Raw genomic sequence first — 24369 nt, forward strand, 5'->3', positions numbered from 1 at the left:
GAAGGCCCAATGAATGAAACGCTGCCCGAAGGCGAAGAACAGAAAAACCAGTAATTAGAAGGAGGCAACCATTCGACCAGCGCACAGTACCGCCCCCTTGATCTGCGGTGTGCGACTATCTAAGATGGTGAGACGATTTGTGTTTGATAAAAGAGACAACCAGGTAGCAAAAACCGAGTCGCTAGAACGCCCTACAAATGCTAGCATGAGGAATCGTAACGTGCGCAAAGAAACAAGAGAAGCCACAACTGATCGATCGACGGGGATGTGCCGGAAGCGAGCACAGCGAGTCGACGGATAAATAAAGGTTTTGTTAATACATGTCGATGAAAGGTGGAAGAATGGCGACGGCGTGATCTTCCTGATTCGAGCCGAACGGCCGTTCTTAAACTTTACGGAAATCTTTTTACACATGTTAGTGAATGTGTCACCTCGTCGTCAGAGACTAGAATGTAGTAGTGCATACCCGAAAGCACAGGATAGATCAGCTCGAAAGCCTGATAGATCTCCTCACGGACTTTAGCACCGGTGAGGACAATCTTGCCACTGACGAAGATCAGGAGCACGATCTTGGGCTTCATCATGCGATAGATGAGACCAGGGAACAATTCGGGTTCGTAAGAACTGAAGTTGTGGTGGCGACTAGCCAAGCCCTCCAGGCGGATCGGGAACTTGATGTCGCAGGAACCGACGATGTTCTGGATTTTGAAGTCCGTGAACTTGGCGTTGAAGCCGAGCTTCTGAATTATACGGGCGTATTTTCTGGACGCCAGCTTGGAATCATCTTCCGACTTAGCACCAGTAACCACCATCTTGCCGGAGGCGAAGATCAAAGCAGTCGTCTTCGGCTCTCGGATACGCATGATCACGGCCGCGAAACGCTATGGGAGAAGAAAAAAAGACCAGTTCAGCCACAATGTCCCCTGACGTGCCAAGCTCAGGAGGATGTGGAAAGTAATACCTTTGGGTTGTACTCCGCATTTCTTGCGTGAAGCGCGATCGTCTTCAGGTCCAGGCGACAGTCAAGGTTGACCGTGGCGACAATGTTTCTTTAAAGATAGAAGAAATTCTTGTTCAGCAATCTGGTAAACCAGAAGAACGAGAACAGTAAGAGTATACTCACTGCAACGTAGGCACAATGCCGCTCCCTGGAGTGTTGGCACCAGGAGTAGCAGCGGGAGTTGCGGGCGCCACCCCGTTGCCATTCGAGGCATTTGCTCCCTGCTGCTGACCGTTCAAACCTCCATTGGCACCTTGAGCCATCGCCATATGTGCGTCTTTTTCGGAAGGTGGCGTGAGATCACCAGCACCACCGGGAAATGACAGAGAGGCAGGAGAAGTGAAGGCCCGGGCCTGCTGCGCAGTGGCCGGATGAGTTGTGAGAGAATCCATCGCGGACGAGAGTAAAGATACTCGAGCCGTAGACCAGCCGACGCTGAAGAAGTGATGAGAGCTTTCTAATGACAGTCTGCACCAGATATTCTCAGTCAGTCCAGGAAGACAGACAAGGCCAGGGAAGTGGTAAGGTGGTGGTTGAATAGTGAGATGGTTGCGAAGGTGACAGGAAAAAGGCGGTCGGGTGGCGAAAAAAAAAAACACCCAAACGGCGATGAAAGAGTCACGTACCCTTTTGTGGGAGATGAACAAATCAATGTCTCCCCTACAGCAACACTGCCCACAATCGACGAACCGTTTCAGGAGAATAAAACGGAATGAGGTCCGAGGTAGAGTGCCAGAGATAAAACCAACAAGAACCCACAAGTCAATCAAGTCAAATCAAGTCAAGGTAACAAGAGCCTGACTGAATGATGATCGAGTAGTACCACGAAGCCCAGATGGAGGATGGGAGAGAGGACGGTGAGGATGAGGACTAGAAAAGCACAACCAAGTGTTTTCTAGGGAGCAGGGAACAACTCGACGCAGCCTCTGCAGTTATTGCAGAAGTGAAGTAACAAGCACGGAGTGAATAGGGAGAGTCAAGACAGTGCGATGCACGTGATATGATCAAAGGCAAGAACTTTTTTTTCCTTTTTTGGAATTGGTGATGTCTATCTGCGTTTGGAGAGAAGGTGCGCGTGTATGTGAAGAAAGAGAGAGAGAGCGACGAAGATGCGAACCTGAGGTTGCAACCTTCCTGTTTCAGTAACTGAATCTGAAACAGTGGAGTAGTAAGATAAGAAAGAGGAAAGAGGGAGAGGTATAAAAAAATATAACTTCTTCAACCTTTTTCCAATTCTTGGCTTCCTAAGAACTTCTTCCCGGGAATCTTAGACCAGCGCGAAAAGCAGTAGAGACAGCTAAAATTTTAGCGGCTCTGTGAACTGTACGAGTGGAGAGGATAGGGGGTATAGGAAGGGGGGAGGATATCGGGCGGGAAGAGTGTGTATGGCTTTCCGGGCGGTGCCAAGACCAGAATCAAAAATTCTAACAGAGTCAGGAAAGTGGGAGGTTGGGCCTTTATATAGGCTGACTCACAGCCGCCGGGGTGGGTGGGTGATGAAGGGAAAGGAAGGAAAAGAAGGGGAGCTGGCGTCAGGGGGGGCTGGGCCCGGCGGCGAAAGGCGGCAAAAGCAGCGACGGTGACCCATGGGTATGGCTCATTTGGCTGGTTTAGCACAAGTATTTTCCCAGTGTTTTTAGTGTTTTCAGTGTTTTTCTATGGACCTAACGCTCCACTAGCGGCTCTTGGAGGGTGGCCAACGCCGCCCACTTCGCACTCCCAAGCAAAGACCTCCCCCCAAGACCCCCCAAGAACCCCCAAGCACAAGCGCTGGTTTGTTGATCGGCGGACCCACGGTAAACACATTGTCTAGGAGGTCCACTGGCGTGCACCTGTTCTCGTTGGCTGTCGCCCCCCTTACTCTTTTTTCCCGACCGGCGCCATGGTTGCAGCCACTCGATTTGAACCAGTCCGCGTTCCTCCTGCGATCCACTTTTGCAAAGTCCATCCATTCCGTTTCCTTCCAATCATGCCGGATTGCTGTTCTCGGCGACTAGGGAGATAGCGAGGTAGACTAACGCGTCTGCCCGCCATCACGGTCCTGCCGCTTTAGCAACTGGTAGCCAACCCTCCACAAAAGCAAAGATGGAGGATGAAAAAAAAGAGAAAAAAAAAAAAAAAAAGAGAAAGAAAAATTTGCTCTCTTGGCCCGGTTTCTCTTCCTTTCCATGAGCTTGTTTGGGGCCTCAGCGCTGCCTTGATCGCGGCCCCAAAAAAAGGATTCTCGATTGAATATGATGCTTCTGGTCTGAAATCATCTTGCGACTAACATTCAGTCACATTTTGCGTTCTGAGAATCGCTATGATCGAAAGAAATCAAGATACAGAACGATGGAGGGTGGAGGGTGGAGGATGGAGGATGGGGGATGGAGGATGGATCAACCGGCTGGAAAAGATGCTAAACCGACCGCGACAGAAAAATTTTGGGAAGGGTTTCAAGCCGGTCGCGTCATGGGGTCGGCGGACTGGACGCGTCCTCCCTTTTCATTTGGCGTTGCCTGCCGCCTCCAACAAGCCTCAAGGGCAAGGCTCCAGCCGATGGTACTTTCTTGCTCTCCTACACATGTAGTACGTACGGTAGTCCGTACTTCCAAGTTCCAATCCCTGCTCGAGCTTCTTAATCTACCCCGGATCTCAGACCACCAACTGTGATCCACCAGCCCGATCGGTATTCGGTCAACTTGCAGCCTTGATGCACTGGTCACTTTGGGCTGGGAATCTTCATTTATATATCGATCCTAATCTCAGACATGACCAGTATCAGCACTGAACTAGCCCTCAAGCTTATCATTCAACCCTCCTAACTGGCTATGCTGCATGCCTTCCGTCTGTTGAGCCGGCCTACGTAATCTGGCCAAGTGTCCTTTTCCAAGCCTCCATCGCAAAGAATGGTTCACAGTACACAGTAGGCTTTTATCATTACTCGACTCTTGCCACCAAGACTCAATACTCGGTGTGTTCGGTAGACGGCATAATCATGATGAAGCGGACGAAGTACGATACTTCGTACTATGTATAGTAATCCGTAGCCAGTGAGACGAATATTGTACATGCATGTATAGTACATGGACCACATGACTAGAGACGCGTTGTGCCACATCGTTGTGCATTCAGATGCTTATTTACTGTGTATTTATTCGGTGGATTCTCAGTTGTTGCTGCATCGCCACACTCATAGAGTGTCGGGATCTTTGTCAGCCGGTGTTCATCACATGGGTTCAGAGTATGCTGAGTAGTATATAGCCGGGCAGGCAACCGGAAATCGTCCATGACATCTCGATCGCGTGTCGTCATCGAGGCTTTGGTTATCTTCTCGATATCTCTGAGATTATTTTTGAATCTGCTCGACTGTTGGTTGCCTTCATGTGATTTGAAGGCCAGGTCTGACTAAGTACCTGCCACAGGCTGCACCTGGTGCCACGGCTATCTCTGGCAAGGTGACATTTGAACCAACTGGAAGTGTCATGGACTCATTACTCATACATGTGTAGTATTTGAGTAGCACAAGATCGGCGACGCGAACCATTCGATCATCACGACGTATGTGCAAGAAGCAGCTTCGCGGTCGGTCGGAGACTCAGGGTCCATCGGTGGCAGGACACCGAGTACGTATTGTACAGACAGCACTAACTGCAGCCTGGAGTGACTGTTGCCCTTGCGCATGTCCCGACGGGATTCACGGCTGTATGAGCGGAAGTAGTTTTACCTAGTAGGATACCTAGTAGTATTGAGGGCGAGTTGATTCACATTATCCGCCTTTCCATTGGCCGCCGTTACCTCGGGCCGACCACCAAAATTTCAATCCATCTTTTTCCCCCCTCTCCTTCATCCTCTTAGTCACACTCCTCCCTCCATTGGATCAGTGCTTCAATCTGGCCGGTCGGAGAAGTGACTCCTCTGATTCTAGTAGTTTGTTACTGCTACGACTGCGATTTTACAGGGCTACAATACTCTTGTTGACGATACCCCCTCTACCTTCTACTGTCGCGATCTATCCGCCGTCTATAATGCATTTGTTCTCAGCATAGGATTCGCAACTTCCAGCCCTACTGTGACCCTCGTCCCCACTCCTATCTCCTTCCCCTTCAGTCTTAATCACATCTTGTTCGCCTAATCGCCTAAACAATGGCCTCCAAAGGCGCGATTCTGCCGTTGTTGAGGCGCGAGTTGCGGCCCTCTTCCCTGCGCCTCCCCAAGGCTTCCGCCTCGTTGTCGTCACTCGCAACCTCTGCACGGCCCTCAAACCGCTCCTTGCCAGCCGCTTACCGTAAAGCCATTCGACCACGCTCGCTGTTCACTCCCATTCAGACACGCGCCTTTTCACAATCGGTAACACGAAGATTAACCGATGCCGATGGCAATTTTGATCCCCGTCAGCTGGACAGAGAATCGGATGAGGTGGATGTTTGTATCGTCGGTGGCGGTAGGGACTCCGCATAGACTCGGTCGCGCGAGTGGAATGCATCGCGCAAGTGGAAGAGTGTAATGTGACTGACCGTTATTGTTTGCCGCTTGGAATAGGTCCTGCCGGTCTCGCCGCAGCTATTCGATTGAAGCAATTAGCAAATGAAGCCGGCAACGAGGAGTTCCGCGTCATTCTGTTGGAAAAGGCCGGCGAACTTGGCGCCCACGTCCTGTCCGGCAACGTACTCGAGCCGACGGCGTTGAACGAACTTCTGCCCGACTGGCTTGCGGAGGACAACCCATCCCGCTTCGAGGGGGCGACCCCTGCGAAGGCGGATAAGATGCGCTTCCTGACGCAGAACTCGTCCTTCCCGATCCCCGCGCCACCACAGATGAACAACCATGGCAACTACATCATCAGCTTGAACGAGCTCACCAAGTGGCTAGGAGAGCGGGCGGAGGAACTTGGTGTCGAGATTTATCCCGGATTCGCAGCCAGTGAGGTGGTTTACAAGTCGGATGGCTCCGTTCTTGGTGTCGCAACCAACGATCTTGGCATCAGTCGCGACGGCAAAGCGAAGGATAGTTTCGAGCGGGGTATGGAGTTCCATGCGCGGGTCACCTTGCTGGCCGAGGGCTGTCATGGAAGCTTGACCAAGCAAGTGGCTAAGAAGTTCGACCTTCGTCGCGATAGCCAACCGCAGACCTATGGTATTGGTCTTAAGGAGATTTGGGAGATCCAGCCCGAGAAGTTCAAGTCGGGTGAAATTACGCATTCCATGGGATATCCTCTTCCGTCGGATACCTACGGTGGAGCCTGGATGTACCACTTCGGCGACAACATGGTCAGCATTGGCTTGGTCGTGGGCCTGGATTACCCGAATCCATGGTTGTCGCCCTACGGTGAGTTCCAGAAACTTAAGCACCACCCTCTCTTCAAGGAAGTCTTGGAGGGTGGCAAGTGCATCTCGTATGGTGCGAGAGCCCTTAACGAGGGTGGCTTCCAGTCCATCCCGAAGTGCGCTTTCCCCGGTGGCGCCTTGATTGGCGACAGCGCCGGATTCCTGAACGTTCCCAAGATCAAGGGAACCCATACCGCGATGAAGTCTGCCATGTTGGCTGCCGAATCCACCTTTGCAGCTCTGCAGGGTAACCCTGACGGCAGTGTATTCCTCTTCGACTATGAGGAGGCTTTGCGCAAATCGTCGATCTGGAAGGAGCTGTACGAGGTACGCAACATGCGGCCCTCTTTCAGCACCCCCCTTGGTCTCTATGGTGGAATCCTGTACTCTGGCCTCGAGGCGTACATTCTCAAGGGACGGACTCCCTGGACGCTAAAGCACCACACCACCGACGCCGCGGCCACGAAGCTGGCCTCCCAGTGTAACAAGATTGAGTACCCCAAGCCGGACGGCGTGATCAGCTTCGATATCCTTACCAGCGTCAGCCGGACCGGAACCAACCACGAGGAGGACCAGCCCGTCCACTTGCAAGTGGATGACTGGGACAAGCATACGGATGTTGCCTGGCCCAAGTACCAGGGTGTCGAGAACCGGTTCTGCCCGGCCGGTGTATATGAGTATGTGGAGGACTCCAGCAAGCAGCATGGTGTTCGCTTCCAGATCAATGCTCAGAAGTTAGCTCTTCCATCATATTTCCCCTTATTTGACAAAACACTAACCATGGCACAGCTGCATCCATTGCAAGACTTGCGATATCAAGGTACCCACTCAGGATATCAACTGGCAGACACCTCAGGGTGGCGAGGGACCGAAGTATTTTATGACCTGATTAGGCATATCCATTGTATTGTAGCAAAAGCAGCGGGATTGATCATATGATATGGAACCATGTACATACGGCTTTTAGCGTCAAGTCTCGGTGAATTCGCCTCATTCCTAAGCATTAATTTACAGAAGTACTCGTACACAGTATATGACAGTCTCTATTATTGCTACCGTACAGCCATGGGGCGGCAAAGTGCCAAGCCACTAGTCCTTGTATAGCCTAGCTGGAACTCTGCGCGGATCATCCGCTTTGCCAGCCGCGGTTCAGCTGGGTTGATCTGTAGATTGCATGTTGTTTGCTGAGGGTGTTATACATCACAAATGAATCATTTGGGAAATGGAGGAATGCATTTCGCAAGGGTTTGTGCTCAAGATCTGCAGTCACTGCCGACACGAATAGGTATGCTTGCTGCTTGTTGATTCATCCAACCTTATACTCTGGGACTACGGAGACGAGGCAGCGTGGCTGAAGAATCTATATCATTACTGTTGCAATACTATGCGTACAGCATACCTAACAATCTTCGCTTAGCAGCAGACTCGGTAGCTCTTTGAGCCTTCAACGCTCATGGACCCCCTACCTCATTGTTCTCAGTTGTGTTATACCATTGAAGTATCATCGATTACATCGAAATGTATCGAATTCGCTCACCATATAGGTACCGGTACATGTATCTGCAGGTGTATCTATCACTAGCTTTTTTTTAGGGCTCCATAGCAGCACTAAAAATGAGGCTGCACGGCAAGAAATGTGTTCCTGGTGTAGTGTGGGGGAGCCTCGAAGGTAGAACACTGGGCTAGAGTCACGGGAATATATACATTTACATTTTGTGTTCAAGCCAAGAACACGGTTAACTATGGAAGATATACGGCGAGCTCAGCATTCCTATATAAGTCCTCCGGCACCCATTTGCTCTACCTCAACCGGCATCGTCCATTTATTTACCTTCCACTAGCTATCATAACATCCTCTCCATAGGCAAGTCAGGAACTGGATAAGGCGGGGCCACGTGGAACCGCAGAGTGAGGCGATCCGGGAAGGTCGTCCGCCATTGGATGCCCTCCACCGCCAGTGGTCCGAAACAATTGCCCTGGCGGTCAAGCTCGCAGTCGCAGTCCCGCCCGCAACTCTGCTCTGCTCTGCTCTGCCGCCGCCGCCGCCTCTTTGCTTTCTCCTCTTTTCGCGCCGTGACGATCGCTCGCTCGATTCCTGTTCTTCTCTTCTCCTCTTTCTCTTCTTCTTTCCCTCTTGTCTCTTCGTTTCTATTAACTCTTCCTTATCCTCTTTTCCAGCTGCTCGAACTCTTGTCACCGTCCTTCCTTCCTCCGTAACCCCCCTATCCATTCATCTATCAGATTATCCCGACATAATAAACAGTCTGACAACAATTTACCTCGACTAACCCCTCCGCCCCCCCCCTATCCTTTTCCCTCGATTGCGATAACCCGCCAACGGTAGCCAACACACACACACACACACACACACACACGCACACACACTACTCCCAGCTCCAAGCTGGTGGTGTCTCTTATTTACCTATCACCAGGTCTACTAAACTCATCCGGAATATCTCGACTGTGTATTCCCCGGCTCCCGGACTGCCAGGAAAACCGAACTATCTCGAGCTACCGTTTCTGTCGCAACTAGCTACCTGGAGTACACACCGTTGGAGAGAACAATAACCAGGCCATCATCCTCATCTGTGGCTTATTTTCCCAGATCACCAACTGGAAGAACTTCCGAGGCCACACGTTAATCTCCCCTTGCCGATTGGATTATCCCGCGACTTGCTTTGTTTGCTTTCTGAGTTCCAGCCATGACTGAAGTCTCGTCCACCCGACTTTATCTCGGGAACCTTCCCCGCAATGGTATGCAGCCATCTATCCGTTCTTCAAGGTCTCCTTTCCATCCGATATGGATTTCTTCCTTTCAAATCTGTTCCAGTCCACCTGCGCCACAGTAACAGGATGTCCACTGGATTGCCATGTGTTCTGGATGGATGTCTTTCCAGTCCCTCAAGTGACGTTGGTTCAGTGGCCATTGCATCTCTTTCTTGCTTTCAGATCCTATCTGTTGGGGTTGTTAGCCAGGAACCAGGCCTGCGCGCGCTCCTCCCCACTCTGCGCAGGGTTCCCTCGAACCCGGACACTGTAGGGGAGGATTCTCAATTTACTTTTCTTGGACCCATTTACGTATTTTGTTTTCCGCAATGAGCTGACCTTTGAATGCGGCGCCCTTGTGGGCGTCGCAGTCCCAATTCAGTAACTAAGCAGGATATCGAGGAGCATTTCAGCACCCATGGTTCCGGAAAGATCACAGAGATCAAATTGATGAATGGCTTCGGCTTCATTGAGTACGAAGATGCGATGGATGCCCGAGATGTTGTTCCCGGTGAGCCCTCAATTTCCTGGCCAGCGTAAGCCACGTCACTTGCCATTGACTAACAATTACTCTTCTTCTAGCTTTTCGTACGTGATACTGTCCAGACCCCTCTCCAGGGCTACCAATTGACTCTTGCCAACCCACAGATGGCAGCGATTTCAAGGGCGAGCGACTCACCGTGCAATTTGCCCGTGGCCCGCGCCGCAAGGAAAACTTCCCTGGCCCGATGGACCGTCCCAACATGCCTCGCCCCCGCCGCACGATCTTTCGCATGTTACTTTCTGGACTCCCGGAAACAAGTTGGCAGGTTAGCAGCCCAAGTCCCCTTTCCCTAGGAATAAACGGACGCCTTGAAGCCCGGCTCATCAGCGTTCCTTGACATCTCTGCCTATTTCTTTTTGCCTTTTACCTATTACCTACACATTTTGTCTGCATATTCCGAGCCTGCCCCAGTTTTGGATATGTGCCGACTGCGAGCGATATTTTGGGAGCTACACGCATTACTCGAGCAGCAACCTAGGCTCTCCAACGAGCTAGGTTGAAGACTGGACGACCTCAACCTGGAAGGAGAACTTTATGCCCCTTTTGGACTACCCTGCCTTGGATCTTGATTCTTGGTCTTTCTTTTGGGACCCTTTGCGACTGGCGCCTCATCGTTCTGCTCTCAACCACCTGGACCTACCGGATATCAGACTTGCTTCACCGGGAAATGAACTCACCAATTCGTACTCTAGGATCTGAAAGACTTTGCCCGCCAGTCTGGCCTTGATGTGGTATACTCCGAGACCGGCCGTGAGCTTGGCAGAGGGTGCGTCGCATTCTCTTTCCCCTGGACGCCTCGTTGGATTACCGTTAACACTATGAACAAAGGTTCGTTGAGTTCGAAACCGCCAACGACTTGAAAACTGCCGTCGAGAAGCTCGACCAGCGCGAGTTCAAGGGATCTCGTGTGACATGTATCGCCGATGTAAGGACTCTTGACAGATCCACATCCAGTCCACATTATTCATTTCTCCTTAGATCCAAAGCTTTCCCCCGGAAGACCGTTCTTTCCGTGACCCCTACCGGTCGCGATCCCCTCGTCGGAGCTTTCCCCCAATGGAGGAATACGACCGCCGATTTCCCGCACCCCGTGGCTACAGTCCGCGGGCTCATTACCGGGAACGGTCTCCTATCCCCATGCGGCGGGAATACTATGAACGGGATGGGTACGGGCGCCGGACGCCACCTCGCCCACGGATTGAAGACTACCCTCCTCCGCGTCGACCCTATGAGGATCCGTATGATGTTCGTCCGCCACCTCCACCCCGGCACTACGATGACCCCTACATGCAAGCCAGAGCCTACCCCCGTCCCCGGAGTCCTCCACGGGGTGAGTACATGCCGTATGAACGCCGCGGCTACTGGTAGGGGCTCGCTTGCTGTCATTTGATTGTGTTTCACTAAGTGCATGGCGGATACCCACTGTGCTTTCTGATTGAACTGTTTTCCTTTGCGCTCTGTTTCTCTCTGATCCACAAAATAATCCGACTCCGGTCGCCTGCACTTACACTCCTGGACCGGGTACGGCTGAAAATACCATGCGGATGTGTGTACACCGCAGACGAAAGGCGGCGAAGAAAGAAGAAAATAACGAAGAAAGAGACGAAGGCGCTTCTGATCATTAACGGACGTGGTATGATGACCCAATGATTCGACGATCTATGCTCTGGGCTGGTCTCTCGAGTTCCGCGCGCGACTTGGTCTCTTGGTCGACCTCAGCGCAGCCAACTGATGATGCAGCACGCGACCCTGGATGGCCTTCAACTCTTTGCGACGTAATATCTAACGATGTGAATTTCACTTCTCCTCCATGGGTTCATGGGCAAATGTATGTGTATATTGGATCTACTGAATAATAACACTGGTTGAAAAGGGAAAGGGAAGTGGTTGCCAGAGTGGCTAGTAAACAATGGAAGCAAGCTTGCCTTTGGTGTGGAGTAGGAGTAGGATTAGGAGGGGAGAAGATGTGCGAGCCAGGCAGCAAGGCAGCCAGGCAGCAAGGCAATGAAGAAAGTTCCCCGCGCTAAGACGGAGGCGTCCCCACCACTTTATTTTGCCAATGACTCGACTACTGGTTTCTCCCCTGCGCCTGTCGCATTGACACGAGAGCTAGACAGGGTCATCTCTGAATTAACAATAGGTGCGAGATAATTTTCCTGAAATTACCTTTCCTCGAGTCTTTTGAATTCACTTTGACGTCTTGTGGGTTGACGTCACGGCAGGGCCTCGAATTTCGGTAGCTTCAGCATCTTCCCGACGGTCACCCACTTGCGAGCTAGCTTCCCTCTCAGCTCGCAACCTCTCTTTCTCACACTCTCTCCCACCTCATCCATCCTTTGATCTCTGCACAACCACAACCATCAGCTAGCATCATGGCTGACCAACGCGTAAACGTCCATATCCCACCCCGTCCGCCGGTCCTCGACAGCGTGCGGCTCCAAAACATCCAGCTGACGCTTCCTGCGGCCCCGGACCCATGGCACCGTCCCAGCAAGCCGCAGCCCTGCTCCGCATCGCTGAACCTATCCTATTCCTCCGCGGTCGCCGCCGCCATCGCCGACGATGTCTCTCTATCACTGGACTACGGAAAGCTCTATCGCCGCCTGGAGGAGGATATCCGCAACATAGGCAAGTCGGGCGATGCATCGGCGCAGCAGCTGGTCAGCATCGACGGCAGCCGACGGGATGAGATGCTGGGGGCTGCGCTCGGGGAAGACGTGCGGCTGACGGCGGGGATCGTCGCGAACTGCGGGCTGGGCCTTCTCGACGAGACCGCCGCCGGCGTTCGGCGGATGTCCCATGTGCACCAGCACCACGACACCCGGCGCCGGAGCAGTGCGTCGGCAGGCTCCCAGGCGCAGGCCCAGGCGGCCATCTTCGGCAACCCGTCGGCTGCCGCCGCCGCCGGCCCGCCGGCCATCGACGCGGTATTTGGACAGTGCGAGGTCTCGTTGCAACTGCCCAAGGCGCTGCTCCGCGCGGAGGAAGGGCTCAAATACCGGAGTGTGACCGTCTGGGGATACCGGCAGCGGAACGGGGCGGCTGCGGTGGACAACCTGGTGGAGGCCGAGCGGTGCCCGGTGGTGCTGGAGGAGGAGTTCCGGATCGATGGGATTCGGTGCTATTGTATCCTGGGGGTCAACTCCCACGAGCGAGTCGAGAAGCAGGCGGTCATCGTCTCGTTGGAGTTCAAGGGCCCCGGTCAACTGCCCTGGGGGTCCACGGTGATCAATACCTATCAGGCCATGACGCGGGCTGTGGCAGAGGTAAGCAGAGCTCATTGCTGCGGTGTGTCTTTCCTGAATGCACATTTGCTAATGTCGGGGTGGGTTAGCGGGTCGAAGCTACGAGTTTCCAGACTGTCGAGGCGCTGGCCACTTTCGTGGCGCGCATTGTGACGATGGAGTTTGGTAATGAGCGAGTGACGGTGTTGGTCCAGAAGCCCAGCGCGTTGTCGTTTGTAGAACGATCTGGGGTTCAAATTACTCGGTCGCAATCATTTTTTGAGTAGGAAGGATGTATTGTACCTTGGTACCTCATGTTAGGATTTCATTGGATATGGAATTGTGCTTGGTTACAGATGGGCCATATGATAGGTGTCATGCTTTTGGGTTTGTATGCGACAGGTCATTCGGATGAATGCCTGGCCTGCCAACTGGAGGTGCAGAGAGTAAGTTACCTGAATAGGCAAGATGGAGGCCTGAAAATTGGGGGCCAATGACAGCAGCACGTGACGCAACCCTGACTTGAAGTGGACTAGCGTCGCTTAGCACCCGGCGGCTGATGATTGGTTCAGCGGGCATCATCGGCCTTGGTTGTTTCTCACCTGGCAATGTCAGCTTTCCTCCTAAGAAGCCTGATTTCAACTTTCCCTTTCCTTTTCCCTCCTCCTTTAAATCTCCCTCTCTCCCTCTCTCCCCCTCTTTAAGGGAATTTTGTTTGATCCCCACAACCTAGAAAACACATTCGTTGTGTGTTATTTCACTTTCCCATCTCTTACTCAGATCACCTCCCTCGTTGGCTACCTAGCCTGTTGTATCTCTATGTGCCTGTCTGCGCCATCCACGCTTTTGTCGTCCGCTCTTCTCCGCTGCTCCGCCGCTGGCTGCCCTACCGATTCCCCCGCTTTCCCCGATCTCTCCCCCTCGACAGTTTCTACGGTGTCGCGATATTACTCCACTCTGGCTGGCACCCAGGCCGTGTCATCCACTCGTTCGCCTGATTTCACTGCTGGCGAGGTGATTTGGCTAAGGGTCCAGGGTCCGTCCTGAATAAGGGCGGACGGTAATTTGGTGCTAGTTTCGAGGGGCTCCTGCGGAACCACTCCTTCACAAGAGTTGCGCGCGGGGTGTTCTTTGAATCCTCGATCTACAATTGGTGTGTGGGTGAGTTTACAGTTCGATCCCCTTGCGTCTCCTGGAAAAACCGGTTTTGAATTTACCCCGCGTGTGCGTGTTTGTGTATATGCATCTATGCCTGATGGATCTAATCGGTTTTTTGTTCAGATCACTACTAGGTTGCCGCTTGGACGAGCGTACTTCGAACTTGTCGATGCCTGAGTGCATGTGATCGGTCTCTTCTTGCGAAATTGTACCTCGCCCTCTTCTTGTGGGAAAAAATGGATTTCTCGGCGACCATGACACCGGATGACCTTTCGGTCGCGGATGTTTTCAGCCCGCAGGCCGACATGTCGCACTCTCGTGCGGACATTACCATTAACGATGGCCAAGAAACCGGCTTCCGGATTAGTGCCCGTAGTCCTGAGCGGAAGGTCGCAATGATGCCCCCCGCGGGGGTCAATGGCGCCAAACCCTTCCCTGCGCCAGATTTGAATGGGAACCTCTTGGCTGGGAAAGCGGACCGTCGTAAGAAGAAGAAAAAGCAGGCGGCCGCTGCTCACGCGGTGGCTCCGGCCATCTCGACCGTGCGTGGATTCACCCCTCGCGGCTCGGGCGACGAGGACTCGGACCGCTCAGCCTGCAGTTCGCGCGCGCCGAGCTCCCGTCCCCGTCCCCGCGCGCCAACCGGGACCGGCCCCAGCAGCCCGTTGGTCCAACCTGCCACCGGGTGTGGGGTGAGCGCCCTGAAGCTTCAGCTGGATTCCATGAGCCTGTCCGGCCAGGGGACCCGCTCGGAGACGCCCAGCAATGCCAGCGTCTGCTCGGACAGTGACCAGACGGAAGTACTGACCAGCTATGAGGTGCCTCTGGAGCATGACTACGTCAGCGCCGATGTGGTGGCGGAGGAAAAGTCGCAGGAGGCGTCGAACGGGCGCAATGTGCGCACCCAGCAGCTCTGCCGCAAGATGGCGTCTGACGACTTCGAACCGCTGCTTTGCTTGGGCAAGGGATCGTTCGGGACCGTGCTGCTGGTGCGCCACGTCCTGACGGGCAAGCTGTATGCGCAGAAGCAGTTCCGCAAGGCGTCGATCACCGTGCACAAGAAGCTGGTGGAGCAGACCAAGACGGAGCGCATGATTCTGGAGAGCGTCAACCGCCACCCGTTCGTGGTCAAGCTATTCTACGCGTTCCAGGACCACGAGAAGCTGTACCTCATCCTGGAGTACGCCGAAGGCGGCGAGCTATTCCACCACCTGGCCATGGAGCGCATGTTCGACGAAGACGCGGCCGCCTTCTACATGGCGGAGATGGTGCTGGCGCTGGAGCACCTGCACCAGACGGTCGGGGTGATCTACCGGGACCTCAAGCCGGAGAACTGCCTGCTCGACAAGGAAGGGCACCTGCTACTGACGGATTTCGGGTTGAGCAAGATCGCCGTCAGTGATGACGACCGCTGCAACTCGTCGCTGGGGACGATCGAGTACATGGCCCCGGAGGTCATCCAGGGCAAGCCCTACGGCAAGGCCTGCGACTGGTGGTCCCTCGGTGCCTTGGGTTATGATCTGCTCACGGGATCCCCGCCCTTCAAGGCGAACAACAACGCCAAGCTGCAGGAGAAGATCCTCAAGCAGAAACTGGCGCTGCCCTACTTCCTGGGCCCGGACGCCAAGGACCTGCTGACGCGCCTCCTCCGCAAGGAACCCGCCAAGCGGCTGGGGTACCACATGCCCAAGGATCTGCAGACGATTAAGAACCACCGCTTCTTCCGCAAAATCGACTGGAAGGCCCTGGAGCGGCGCGAGGTGACTCCGCCCATCGTCCCCGTGGTGACGGACCCGGCGCTGGCGGAGAACTTCTCGGTGGACTTCACGCAGCTGCCGCTCAGCCCGATTGTGCATGGGTTTGATGAACACTACAAGGCGTCTCAGGCGGCGGTGCCGCCGGTCTCGCTGGGACTGGGGGAGAGTAATCCGTTTGGCGGGTTTAGTTTTGTGGCGCCGAGCAGTTTGCTGGACAAGGCGATTGGAGTGTGATCAGCGGATAGATGGTGTTTTCCCGGCGTGGCTCGCAGCTTGCATAGCTTTCATGATCGATATATTATTCAGTTTGAACAGTAGCTCAATGCAGTAGCTCAATGAATTTTCAGCAACGGTATCGGCTGAGCCGATGATTGACCAGTCTGACTTTTCAAAGCCGCCCCCCTTCGAAGTGTTACCAACAATAGCTGTGCGTGCTCAAGCAGATACGTAGTTATATGACTCCCGTTGCTTGAACTAGATGATGTGGTCTAATTTTTCCCCTCCTCTCTACCAAATTGTGAATCATCCCAACTGAACGGCCCCTTTTCAGCAAAGTAGTTTACCGAATCGACTACTACTATATCAGTTTGGCATTCCCTTCTGCCCGGCATCCAGCATCTTGTGGAAATACAACCTCAACCTCAACCCCCGCATCAGCCCCTTTGAGTTCTGTGCGGTACATGTATTCGAACCGGGATACCATGACTAATTCCACCGAGTCCCATGTTTCTTTATTTTCGAGTTAAAGAGGAGGGCCGGAGGGAAGTTCGATATCGAATGCTGGAGACTAAAAAAAGACACAGCATAGATTTCATGATTTGAACTGATTGGCTTGCAGCGGGTGTAGTGTAGTGTAGTGTACTAGTGTAGTACAGTGTAGTATAATATAGTATAAGTTAGTATAGTATAGTATAGTACATTATAGCTCTGGATCATTGACTCTATTCCTCAATCCCATACTAGAAAATAAGCAGTTCAACTCCAAGAACCGGGATTCTAGAGAGATGAAGAGCTACTCCGCCAGGCTATTGAATCTGGACAACCCAGTCACAAGAGTGGAAGGAGGGAACGGAGGAAGGGAGGGAGGGAGGGAGGGAGGGAGGGAGGTATAAGTTTACCCCGGAGAGACAAAACCAGAGGATCTAGATTTTATGGACCGGATTGCAGTTAACAGTGTACTTTACGTGACTGTACTGTCCTCACCCGCCGATCGCTTGTCTTTGCTATCGAAATGGATAGTTGTTTGAGGCAATATGGTTTGTGGTTGCTGCGTTACTTCTAGTGTGCTTTTCTGAATTGCGTGTCCCAAATCAGATCGCCCAGGCTCAGCTCGGCTCATCTTAACTTGCAATTTTATGTTTGTCTGTCTGTCTGACTGACTGATCTCTGTGCCTGGCATATCAAAAAAAGCAACACGCTAAATCCAATCCACCCCTCAGAATCAAGCCAACTCGGCCTCAATCAAACTCTCCGCCACCCCGGGATAGGTGTAGATCTCCACGATGCGGAGCCCCGCCCGGTCCAGGATGGCGCGCCACTCGCGCTCGGTGCGCTCGCGCACGGCGAAGTGCGCCAGCATCATCAGATCCATGCTCGTGGCCGCGAGCGTCGGCCGCTCCTCGCTGACCACGATCTCATTCAGCAGGACCCGCGAGTAACCCCGGCGCAGCGCGGGCGCCAGGTTTTGCAGGATCTGCACCCCGCGCTCGTCGTCCCAGTCGTGCAGGATCGAATGCAGGTAGTAGGCGCGCGCCCCGGCGATGGGTTGCGGCGTGAAGAAGTCGTGGGCTTGCGCGGTGAATGCGGGCCTCGGGGTGGTGCTGGCAGGAGCTAACGCGGCGATCACGGGCTCGCGGTCCTGCAGGATGATTCGCCCCGGGTGCGTCGGGTATTGCTGCGTGAAGATGGTTACGTCGTGGCCTCGGCCGCCCCCGACATCGACGAGGAGGACGCCTTCGGCGTTCTTGTCGCTGCTGGGCTCGAAGCCGGCGATCAGGCGGTCGGTGACGGGGTAGAAGCCCGGGTCGCACCAGTTGGGCTTGCCGGCGCGGTAGGCGCTCATGAAGGAGTCGAAGTGCTGCAGGTTGGGCGGGTTGGCCACGAGCCAGTCGAAGAAGTGCAGGGGCGTGTGATGGGCGCGCTGGAAGGGGCCGTCCAGACTCCCCACGGTCGGGGATCGGTAGTGGGTGTTCTGGAAGAAGGCAGGGAAGTTGTTGAAGGACGGGCGCGCCGTGTCGTAGCAGAAGGAGATGCTGTCTTGGTAGTTGTCGGCGGCGAGCTGGTCGCTCAGCGCCGTGCCGTGGAAGGCGCCGTGATGGAAGCTGATCAGGTACATCGCCACGAGGTGGCGCGTCAATCGCTGCAGGAGCACGACGTCGACGCCGGTCTTGTCGGCCAGGTCGGCCGGGCTCAGGCCCGCCTCCCCTGCGTCGCGGAGTAGCTGGAATAGTTGGACGTCGACGGCGATGCGGATGACGGCGGACATGGCGGGCTGTCGTCGTCGCAAGTGAGTGAATTAGCAAGTGAGTACATCAATGGGAATGAAACTGGGATGATGCTCATACCTCGGCCCAGAAGCTGCGTTGAATGAACTCACTGGGCATCTCCAGCGCGGCCACCAGCGCACGGCTGCGATCAATGAGGGCTTCTCGGGAGCCAGCCTCAGCCTGGTCATAGGCCTTGCCTGCTGCGGCCAAGTCTTCCAAGATGGCAGAAACCGATGGATTCATCATGATTTTGATTGGCAAGGTGGGAGTGGTAAACAGAGAGAAACGCAGTGAGGGGTTCACGGGAGCGTCCAGGGCTTCATATATCTTTTCCTTTTTCAGTGAGGGGTAGCCGGAAGAAAGATTGCTGCCATGTTCAGTGCAAGCTAGTCACATTCTAGCCCATGGAGAAGTGGATAGAAACAGTCTGTCTGTAGCTCAACACGTGTGCTTGCTCGAGACGAGGCTGGGTGGCTTTCGCCTTTTTCATTCAGTCGTCAATCTATCTTCAACCCCAGCTTCTTCTGTGTCGGGGGGACTGAGTGATAGGAGAAGATTTATGCAGTAAAGTCTTAGTCCTCGAAGGATGAGATATCCCTGCAGCTGTCCCCGTGGCAGACAAGGATCCTGCTGCAGGAACTATACGTACAGGACATAATATAGGACGAACGCCGAGGTGCATATGCGTCCATGGAGCGAGACAAGGGTGTCTGCTAGAGACAGCTGGCCTTTTGGGACATGCTAAGACCATCTCCGTAGGAAGTCCGTCATGCCATTTTGTAGTAGCGAGGGCACCGCCGTCAAGCTAAGAGGGTTAACGCGTATTAGCGCTCCTTCGACTGCGAGCCACGCGGAGCTTGTCCCGCCCCGTTGCTGCCTCGAGATATTCTCGGCATATCACTGAGACAGTTACCCCCACTGAAGAGAGGATACTGCGAATTGCACATTATCTTGCGTTCCGCATTGCCTCCATCAACAACGAAAGGCTCCATCAACAACGAAAGGCCCCATCAACAACGAAAGGCCCCAAGCTTGTATTCAAAACCAACGGTGGAGGAGTGAACAAGCTGGGGAAAAACGGAACGATCCGCAGGCTGGAATCGTCGGAGATAAGGAGGGACTCCACTTCCCGCCATCTCCGCGAAACCCTACAATACCGGCCTTGACATATTGGCTCCATGGTACTAATGCTCGTAAATCGTACACAGTAATGTGGTTCGCAGAAACCTTGGACCCAACCCGATCCTTCCGATCCTGTGACGTTTACCGAGGCCGCTAGAGGACCCATGGCGCCGCCGAACAATTGCGACTAATGACGCTGGTGCCAGAGGAGTTATATTTCCGGAACCGCTGCTCCTCTCACGCTCTGCCCTCCTTATATCGTGCGTTTTAGGCCCAAACTGCCTGGGTGTTCCCATCATGCCAATGCTTGTTCGTCGAGACCGAGAGAAAAACCGGGCCATCTCTCGTGCTTGGGCCACTTTGCGGGCGGGCACCTTCAACTTTGCAGCATTCGAGGCTGGCAGACTGCACGGTCCGACCGTGTGTTTCGAGGCAGCCTGAATGGCTTCATTCGACACGGATGTGGATTTCAGTGAAAGTCGAGCCGGTGTGATCAATGCAGTCGCATGGATATTCACTGGCACTGCCATTGCCGTGGTCGCGTTGAAGCTTTTTGCGCGAGGACATGTTGCGAAGAGCTTGGGATGGGATGACTTCTTCATTTTCTTTTCCATGGTGATTAACCTAGCAACTTGGTAGAGTATGAGGAATGGATGGACAAGCATAAATTCGCTGACCAGAGGGATACTGGACTGCAGGGCCTCAGCATCATCGCGGCGGCATTCGTCTCCTACGCGGTCACCTTAGGGCTCGGTCGCCATACGGCCGCGGTGATTGCCGACCATGGCATCGACCGATATGTTCAAACGGCGAAGTGGCAGATCATAGCATTCCGTGAGTTTCCTGCTCAGCATGCTATGCCTAGGTAGTTAACATGATCGCAGCATTCAATATCGGTACGCCCGAATCTTTTCCCGATCCCTCATTGCCGGCGATAGTTCTTGATAAAATAACTGATGCATTGGTTGAATGCAGGCGCCTTTAGCTTCCCCAACATCTCCATCGCCATCCTCATCAGCCACCTCCTCGACCCGAATCCGCTGCGCACGCGCTGTCTCTACGCCATGGTGACGATGCAGGTCGTCTTCGCCATGGTCTCCGTCTTCATCGTCTTCTTCCAGTGTCGCCCCACCCAGAAACTGTGGGACGCCGCCCGGGAGGGCCACTGCTGGGACGCCAGCGTCTTCGACGACTTCTCCTACTGGGTCAGCGCCTACACCACCATGACGGACATCGTCCTGGCCGTGGTGCCCATCCGCGTCTTCTGGAAGCTGCAGATGCGAACCGCGACCAAGGTGAGGGTATGCATCATGATGGGGCTGACGTTGCTCTCGGCGGTCGTGACCATCATCAAGGCCACCTATCTGCACCTGTTTACTGATCGGACGGATCCACGTAAGTTGCGGCCTCTTTCCAGCAGTTCACCCTTGTGACTAATATGGAATCTGTTCAGTCTATAATGTAGTACCGCTAGTAGTCTGGGGCTTGTACGTTTTTGTTCCTCAATCCTCAAAAAAAGGTTGACCTGTCTTACTGGATACACAGCATCGAGCAAAACGTTGTCATCGTGGCGGCCTGCATCCCAACGCTGCGACCTTTCTTCCGCAAAGCCTTTGAGTCGAAAGGCTGCCGCTCCGACAGCCTGACCCACAGCTCGCATCCATATTCCGGCGCCACCCCCAAGCTCAAGCCCTCGGGGGCCAAGCGTCTCCCGTCGGAGTCGGAGTTGCCGCTGGACACTATCCCCCATGACCAGGGTAATGAAGAAGCGGATGCCGCGGACTTGCGGCAGGGGATCTGGCGGACGAGTCAGATCCATGTTACCGTGCAGCAGTCGGGCCCCGGGGCAGCGCATGCGCCGGTGGATGCGATACGTTGACCACCGGTCTGGACTGCTTGAGCCAGGAGGCAAAGGGGCTCGAGGTGGAAAGGTATGTCATATATACACTTGTACACAGTTCTGGGGACTGTTTAAAACTCTTAACCAATAGATAGACTTCTTCAGATTTCTTATGTTTTTCTTTTGTCTGCGTGTGTTTGTTTTGGGTCATTGCATCTGGCTCGGTACGAATGCGATAGATTAATGGAAACAAAAGGCTCAAACATGCTCCCCATCTACTTCCTCCGAAACCTATAGACCTGTACCATGGACGAAGAGAAAAGCCAGAGGACAACATCTATGCCCTAAAAACACGGGATGCCATTGTGTCCGAATGCCATGCCCCAGGTGAACTAGACCTTATCCCTTGTGGGTACGCATAGTCAGCGCAACAGTCTCGACAACAAGCAACAAACAGTCATCAATACAGTACACATTAATAAGGATAGGACCCTCTGATGGCCCTCAAGTCCTAGTGCCCTAAAACCCTTGAACGTCCCCTTCTTTCCCCAAACACATTGCCTCCTGACCCTCCTCCGCATAAATACTCCTTAGCCTTGCCCGCTAACGCCCCCACCTCTTCTCCCTCATCCTCTTCAGCGAAGATCTGCCCTCCCAATCTCGAGCTTGTTGGCGGTTTCGGCACTTCCAATTCCAACTTCCTTGGTATTTGTAGATGGGTTTCTCTCGGAAATGCCCAGCGATGGATCAGGATCAGGAGCGGGCATTGATCTCCGGAAGCTTGCGAAGGACGTCGACGTTGTGCACCGATCTGGTTCCTAGGTTGATGGGTTGGATGGAGCCGCCGTGGTCAGGGGATGCATTGGCGATCGGGACCGGGGTGGATGTCACCCCGGTGGCGAGGGTGGCCGCGAGAAGAGAGACGATGGTGATGAATCTCATTTTTTCTTTTCGCTAGGCGTTGAATGAGTGTGGTTGATTTCAAAAGATTAAAGAGTGGATGATGGCTTCTGGGGTTTTGGGGGGGGGGGGGATGTGAGGTGGCCTGAGGAAAAGGGGGGTCCGCCTTTTTATACTACACTGTGTTGGTCTAGACGGAATCACGGAAATGAAGGGTGCGGGCATTGTGGTCCTGTAAGAAGTGCTCCTGGGGAATTTGAGCATGGGGGCTGTTTCGTTTTATCCTGGTTGTTCAGGTTGATGTTCTAGGGGGGTCAAATCAGCACAGGTTAGGGTTTGGGGTCGGTGTTGGCTGGGGGGCTAGAACTTGCAAGCATGGTCGTGCTGATTAGTCTGGATGTTTGAAACAGGGACTGACCAAATAAGGGATCTAGCTTTAGATCTTAGTTGTGACTGTTGACTGATAATGGCAGAGAAACAATGAGCCTGATCTTAGAATAGTGAACCCGGTCCAGGCGCGCGACTTGAGGCATGTGTCACCCACTACCTTAATTTCTTCTATCTTGTTTATCCACACAAAAACTCTCTCCATTCTCAATTTCAAATCAACTCCCCAATTCAAAGCCAAAGAAAATACCTCCAACCCCAGACACCACTCTCGACGCCCTCACCATCAAGATCCAGACCTCCTCCCTCCTCTCCACCACCCACCTCCACCAACTCCTCCTCTCCACCCCAGAGCACACCCTCACCCTCCCCGCCTTCCTAACCCTCTTCCCTCCTCACCCTCCAGAAACCCCACCGCAACGCCCTCACCCAAATCCACCGCCTCCTCGCCTCCCTCTCCAACTTCCCCTTCCCATTCCCCTTTCTCCGCCCGCCGGAATCCCCAACTCCGGCCGCGCTCCTCCGCGCCCTCATCCTGGCGGAATTCCACCTCTCCGCCCAGCTCTTCGAGGAAAGCAACCTCATGCGCCGCCGCACGCGCGCCGACCACCGGCGGCTGATATTCCAAGGTCTGGTGATAGCGCATCTTCCCGTCTACTTCTTCAGGACAGAAGGATCTGGTGGAAGAGGAAGCGAGGGCGCAAGAACACCGCAAGGCCTTCGACATTCCTCGTGCAGACGATGAGACCCAACGGTCGTTCTGCGGGGTGAACTACGATGCCGACGGGGATGAGATGTTCCATGATCTGCTGGATGTGTTGTATGATATCCAGGATAAGCGGGTGTGGGAGGCGGGGGTGGAGGCAATTGGGGGTGAAGGTGAGGTTGACAAAAAGGGGAGGGTCAGGGAGTTGGGGATTCGGAGGGAGAGATTGCGGGAGGTGGTGAGGTTGTTTCTGCGGGTGGGCTTTGCTGGGTGTGTTGCTCTGGATGGAGGGAAGGGCTGGAGGAGGAGGCGGCGGCTGAGTGTGTTGTCAGAGCTTTTGCTCAAGAGGGGAATGAGGTGGTGATATGGCCGATGTTTGATGAGGTTGTGGGGGATGTTGCGGTTCGTTATTCCCTGCTTCTACCTTGTGGTTTGGAGAACAAGGGCTTTGGCCGGGGGGCGAGGGGAGGTTCAAGATACATGCTGATTTTTACGGGATAGCCACTCTTCTTGACCAGCTTGGAGACACTACTGTTCCCGCTATATTAACCTCGAACCGAACAGGAACAGAAAGATATCCTCCAGTCCCTCCCCACCACCCAGCAAGATAGCGACACGCCCCGTCCTAGCGCAGATGGGGATGAACCTTGCGGACACGGTGACGTTCGAGGCACTCGCGTTGCGCAAGACATACACCACCACCACCACCACCACCACCACCACCACCACAGAGAAAAACGAAACGGCAGAGACGCTAGTAGCCGACCTGTACAGTGACGAGGATCTAACCGTGGTCCTGGTAGCAGGGGACGGTGTACGCAGCCCGGGCAGCGAGCAGTGTTTGGATTCCATCTGCCCTGGGCGGAGATGGAGGGTGCGGCAGCATCGTGCCTGTTATTCCAGTTGAGTCCCGTGCAGGATGTGTTTCGCGGGGATTTGTCAGAAGTGGTGCGGCCGGGGTATCGACTAGATGAGCAGACGAGGCAGTTGGTCTTTGGGGAGGCAGGAAAAGGCGTGCAGTTTGTGCTGGAGAAGAATCTATCGAAGATGAGCGTGAGGCATGTGGTTGCGGAGAGAGGAGGGTACCGGGCGAGGGAGTGGAGGGGCGACTGGACCAGGGAGGTCGAGGTGCAGGAGATTGAGATTTGGGATGAGACATAAGTCGCTCAGTAG

General features: G+C 54.0%; 7 protein-coding genes across 7 annotated transcripts; 5 read left to right on the forward strand and 2 right to left on the reverse strand.

Moving 5' to 3' along the window:
• Positions 1 to 385: 385 nt before the first annotated feature.
• Positions 386 to 1392, reverse strand: ASPACDRAFT_52635 (TBP family protein; the record flags this gene model as incomplete). Its single annotated transcript, XM_020202640.1, has 4 exons — positions 386 to 402; positions 467 to 881; positions 962 to 1049; positions 1124 to 1392. The coding sequence occupies 4 exons, from the start codon at positions 1390 to 1392 to the stop codon at positions 386 to 388; spliced, it is 789 nt and encodes a 262-aa protein (XP_020055545.1).
• Positions 1393 to 4997: 3605 nt separating this feature from the next.
• Positions 4998 to 7298, forward strand: ASPACDRAFT_79109 (electron-transferring-flavoprotein dehydrogenase). Its single transcript, XM_020205321.1, has 3 exons — positions 4998 to 5423; positions 5522 to 7040; positions 7096 to 7298. The coding sequence occupies exons 1-3, from the start codon at positions 5126 to 5128 to the stop codon at positions 7193 to 7195; spliced, it is 1917 nt and encodes a 638-aa protein (XP_020055546.1). The 5' UTR covers positions 4998 to 5125; the 3' UTR covers positions 7196 to 7298.
• A 1240-nt stretch (positions 7299 to 8538) lies between these two features.
• ASPACDRAFT_120360 (putative pre-RNA splicing factor Srp2) lies at positions 8539 to 10825 on the forward strand. Its single transcript, XM_020196345.1, has 6 exons — positions 8539 to 9060; positions 9455 to 9583; positions 9655 to 9660; positions 9721 to 9881; positions 10309 to 10541; positions 10595 to 10825. Exons 1-5 carry the CDS (start codon positions 9009 to 9011, stop codon positions 10474 to 10476), a joined length of 516 nt encoding a protein of 171 aa, XP_020055547.1. The 5' UTR covers positions 8539 to 9008; the 3' UTR covers positions 10477 to 10541; positions 10595 to 10825.
• Positions 10826 to 12246: 1421 nt separating this feature from the next.
• ASPACDRAFT_79120 (dihydroneopterin aldolase) lies at positions 12247 to 13127 on the forward strand (the record flags this gene model as incomplete). The annotated part of the gene is made up of 2 exons (XM_020205322.1): positions 12247 to 12882; positions 12951 to 13127. Coding segments are annotated over 2 exons (813 nt in total), but the record flags the coding sequence as incomplete, so codon positions are not given.
• Positions 13128 to 13741: 614 nt separating this feature from the next.
• Positions 13742 to 16203, forward strand: ASPACDRAFT_79122 (AGC family serine/threonine-protein kinase). Its single transcript, XM_020205323.1, has 2 exons — positions 13742 to 14001; positions 14122 to 16203. The coding sequence occupies exon 2, from the start codon at positions 14235 to 14237 to the stop codon at positions 15987 to 15989; it is 1755 nt and encodes a 584-aa protein (XP_020055549.1). The 5' UTR covers positions 13742 to 14001; positions 14122 to 14234; the 3' UTR covers positions 15990 to 16203.
• Positions 16204 to 17196: 993 nt separating this feature from the next.
• Positions 17197 to 18487, reverse strand: ASPACDRAFT_61009 (uncharacterized protein; the record flags this gene model as incomplete). Its single annotated transcript, XM_020203622.1, has 2 exons — positions 17197 to 18246; positions 18320 to 18487. 2 exons carry the CDS (start codon positions 18485 to 18487, stop codon positions 17197 to 17199), a joined length of 1218 nt encoding a protein of 405 aa, XP_020055550.1.
• Positions 18488 to 19804: 1317 nt separating this feature from the next.
• Positions 19805 to 21242, forward strand: ASPACDRAFT_43874 (uncharacterized protein; the record flags this gene model as incomplete). The annotated part of the gene is made up of 6 exons (XM_020201333.1): positions 19805 to 19978; positions 20062 to 20197; positions 20248 to 20259; positions 20339 to 20758; positions 20817 to 20850; positions 20909 to 21242. The coding sequence occupies 6 exons, from the start codon at positions 19805 to 19807 to the stop codon at positions 21240 to 21242; spliced, it is 1110 nt and encodes a 369-aa protein (XP_020055551.1).
• Between the last annotated feature and the right edge of the window lie 3127 nt (positions 21243 to 24369).

This window comes from Aspergillus aculeatus, assembly GCF_001890905.1.
Source record: "Aspergillus aculeatus ATCC 16872 unplaced genomic scaffold ASPACscaffold_9, whole genome shotgun sequence".
NCBI classification, from domain to species: Eukaryota; Fungi; Ascomycota; class Eurotiomycetes; order Eurotiales; family Aspergillaceae; genus Aspergillus; species Aspergillus aculeatus.

What these genes read in the sequence shown, in the direction of transcription:
- ASPACDRAFT_79122 (XM_020205323.1), top strand. Translation starts at nt 14,235, where the DNA reads ATGGATTTCTCGGCGACCATGACACCGGATGACCTTTCGGTCGCGGAT.
- ASPACDRAFT_120360 (XM_020196345.1), top strand. Translation starts at nt 9,009, where the DNA reads ATGACTGAAGTCTCGTCCACCCGACTTTATCTCGGGAACCTTCCCCGC. An exon ending in CGGGAACCTTCCCCGCAATG is followed by an intron (nt 9,061 to 9,454) that starts GTATGCAGCCAT and finishes GTCCCAATTCAG; the next exon opens with TAACTAAGCAGGATATCGAG. An exon ending in TCCCGGAAACAAGTTGGCAG is followed by an intron (nt 9,882 to 10,308) that starts GTTAGCAGCCCA and finishes TTCGTACTCTAG; the next exon opens with GATCTGAAAGACTTTGCCCG.
- ASPACDRAFT_79109 (XM_020205321.1), top strand. Translation starts at nt 5,126, where the DNA reads ATGGCCTCCAAAGGCGCGATTCTGCCGTTGTTGAGGCGCGAGTTGCGG. An exon ending in TGTTTGTATCGTCGGTGGCG is followed by an intron (nt 5,424 to 5,521) that starts GTAGGGACTCCG and finishes CGCTTGGAATAG; the next exon opens with GTCCTGCCGGTCTCGCCGCA. An exon ending in TTCCAGATCAATGCTCAGAA is followed by an intron (nt 7,041 to 7,095) that starts GTTAGCTCTTCC and finishes ACCATGGCACAG; the next exon opens with CTGCATCCATTGCAAGACTT.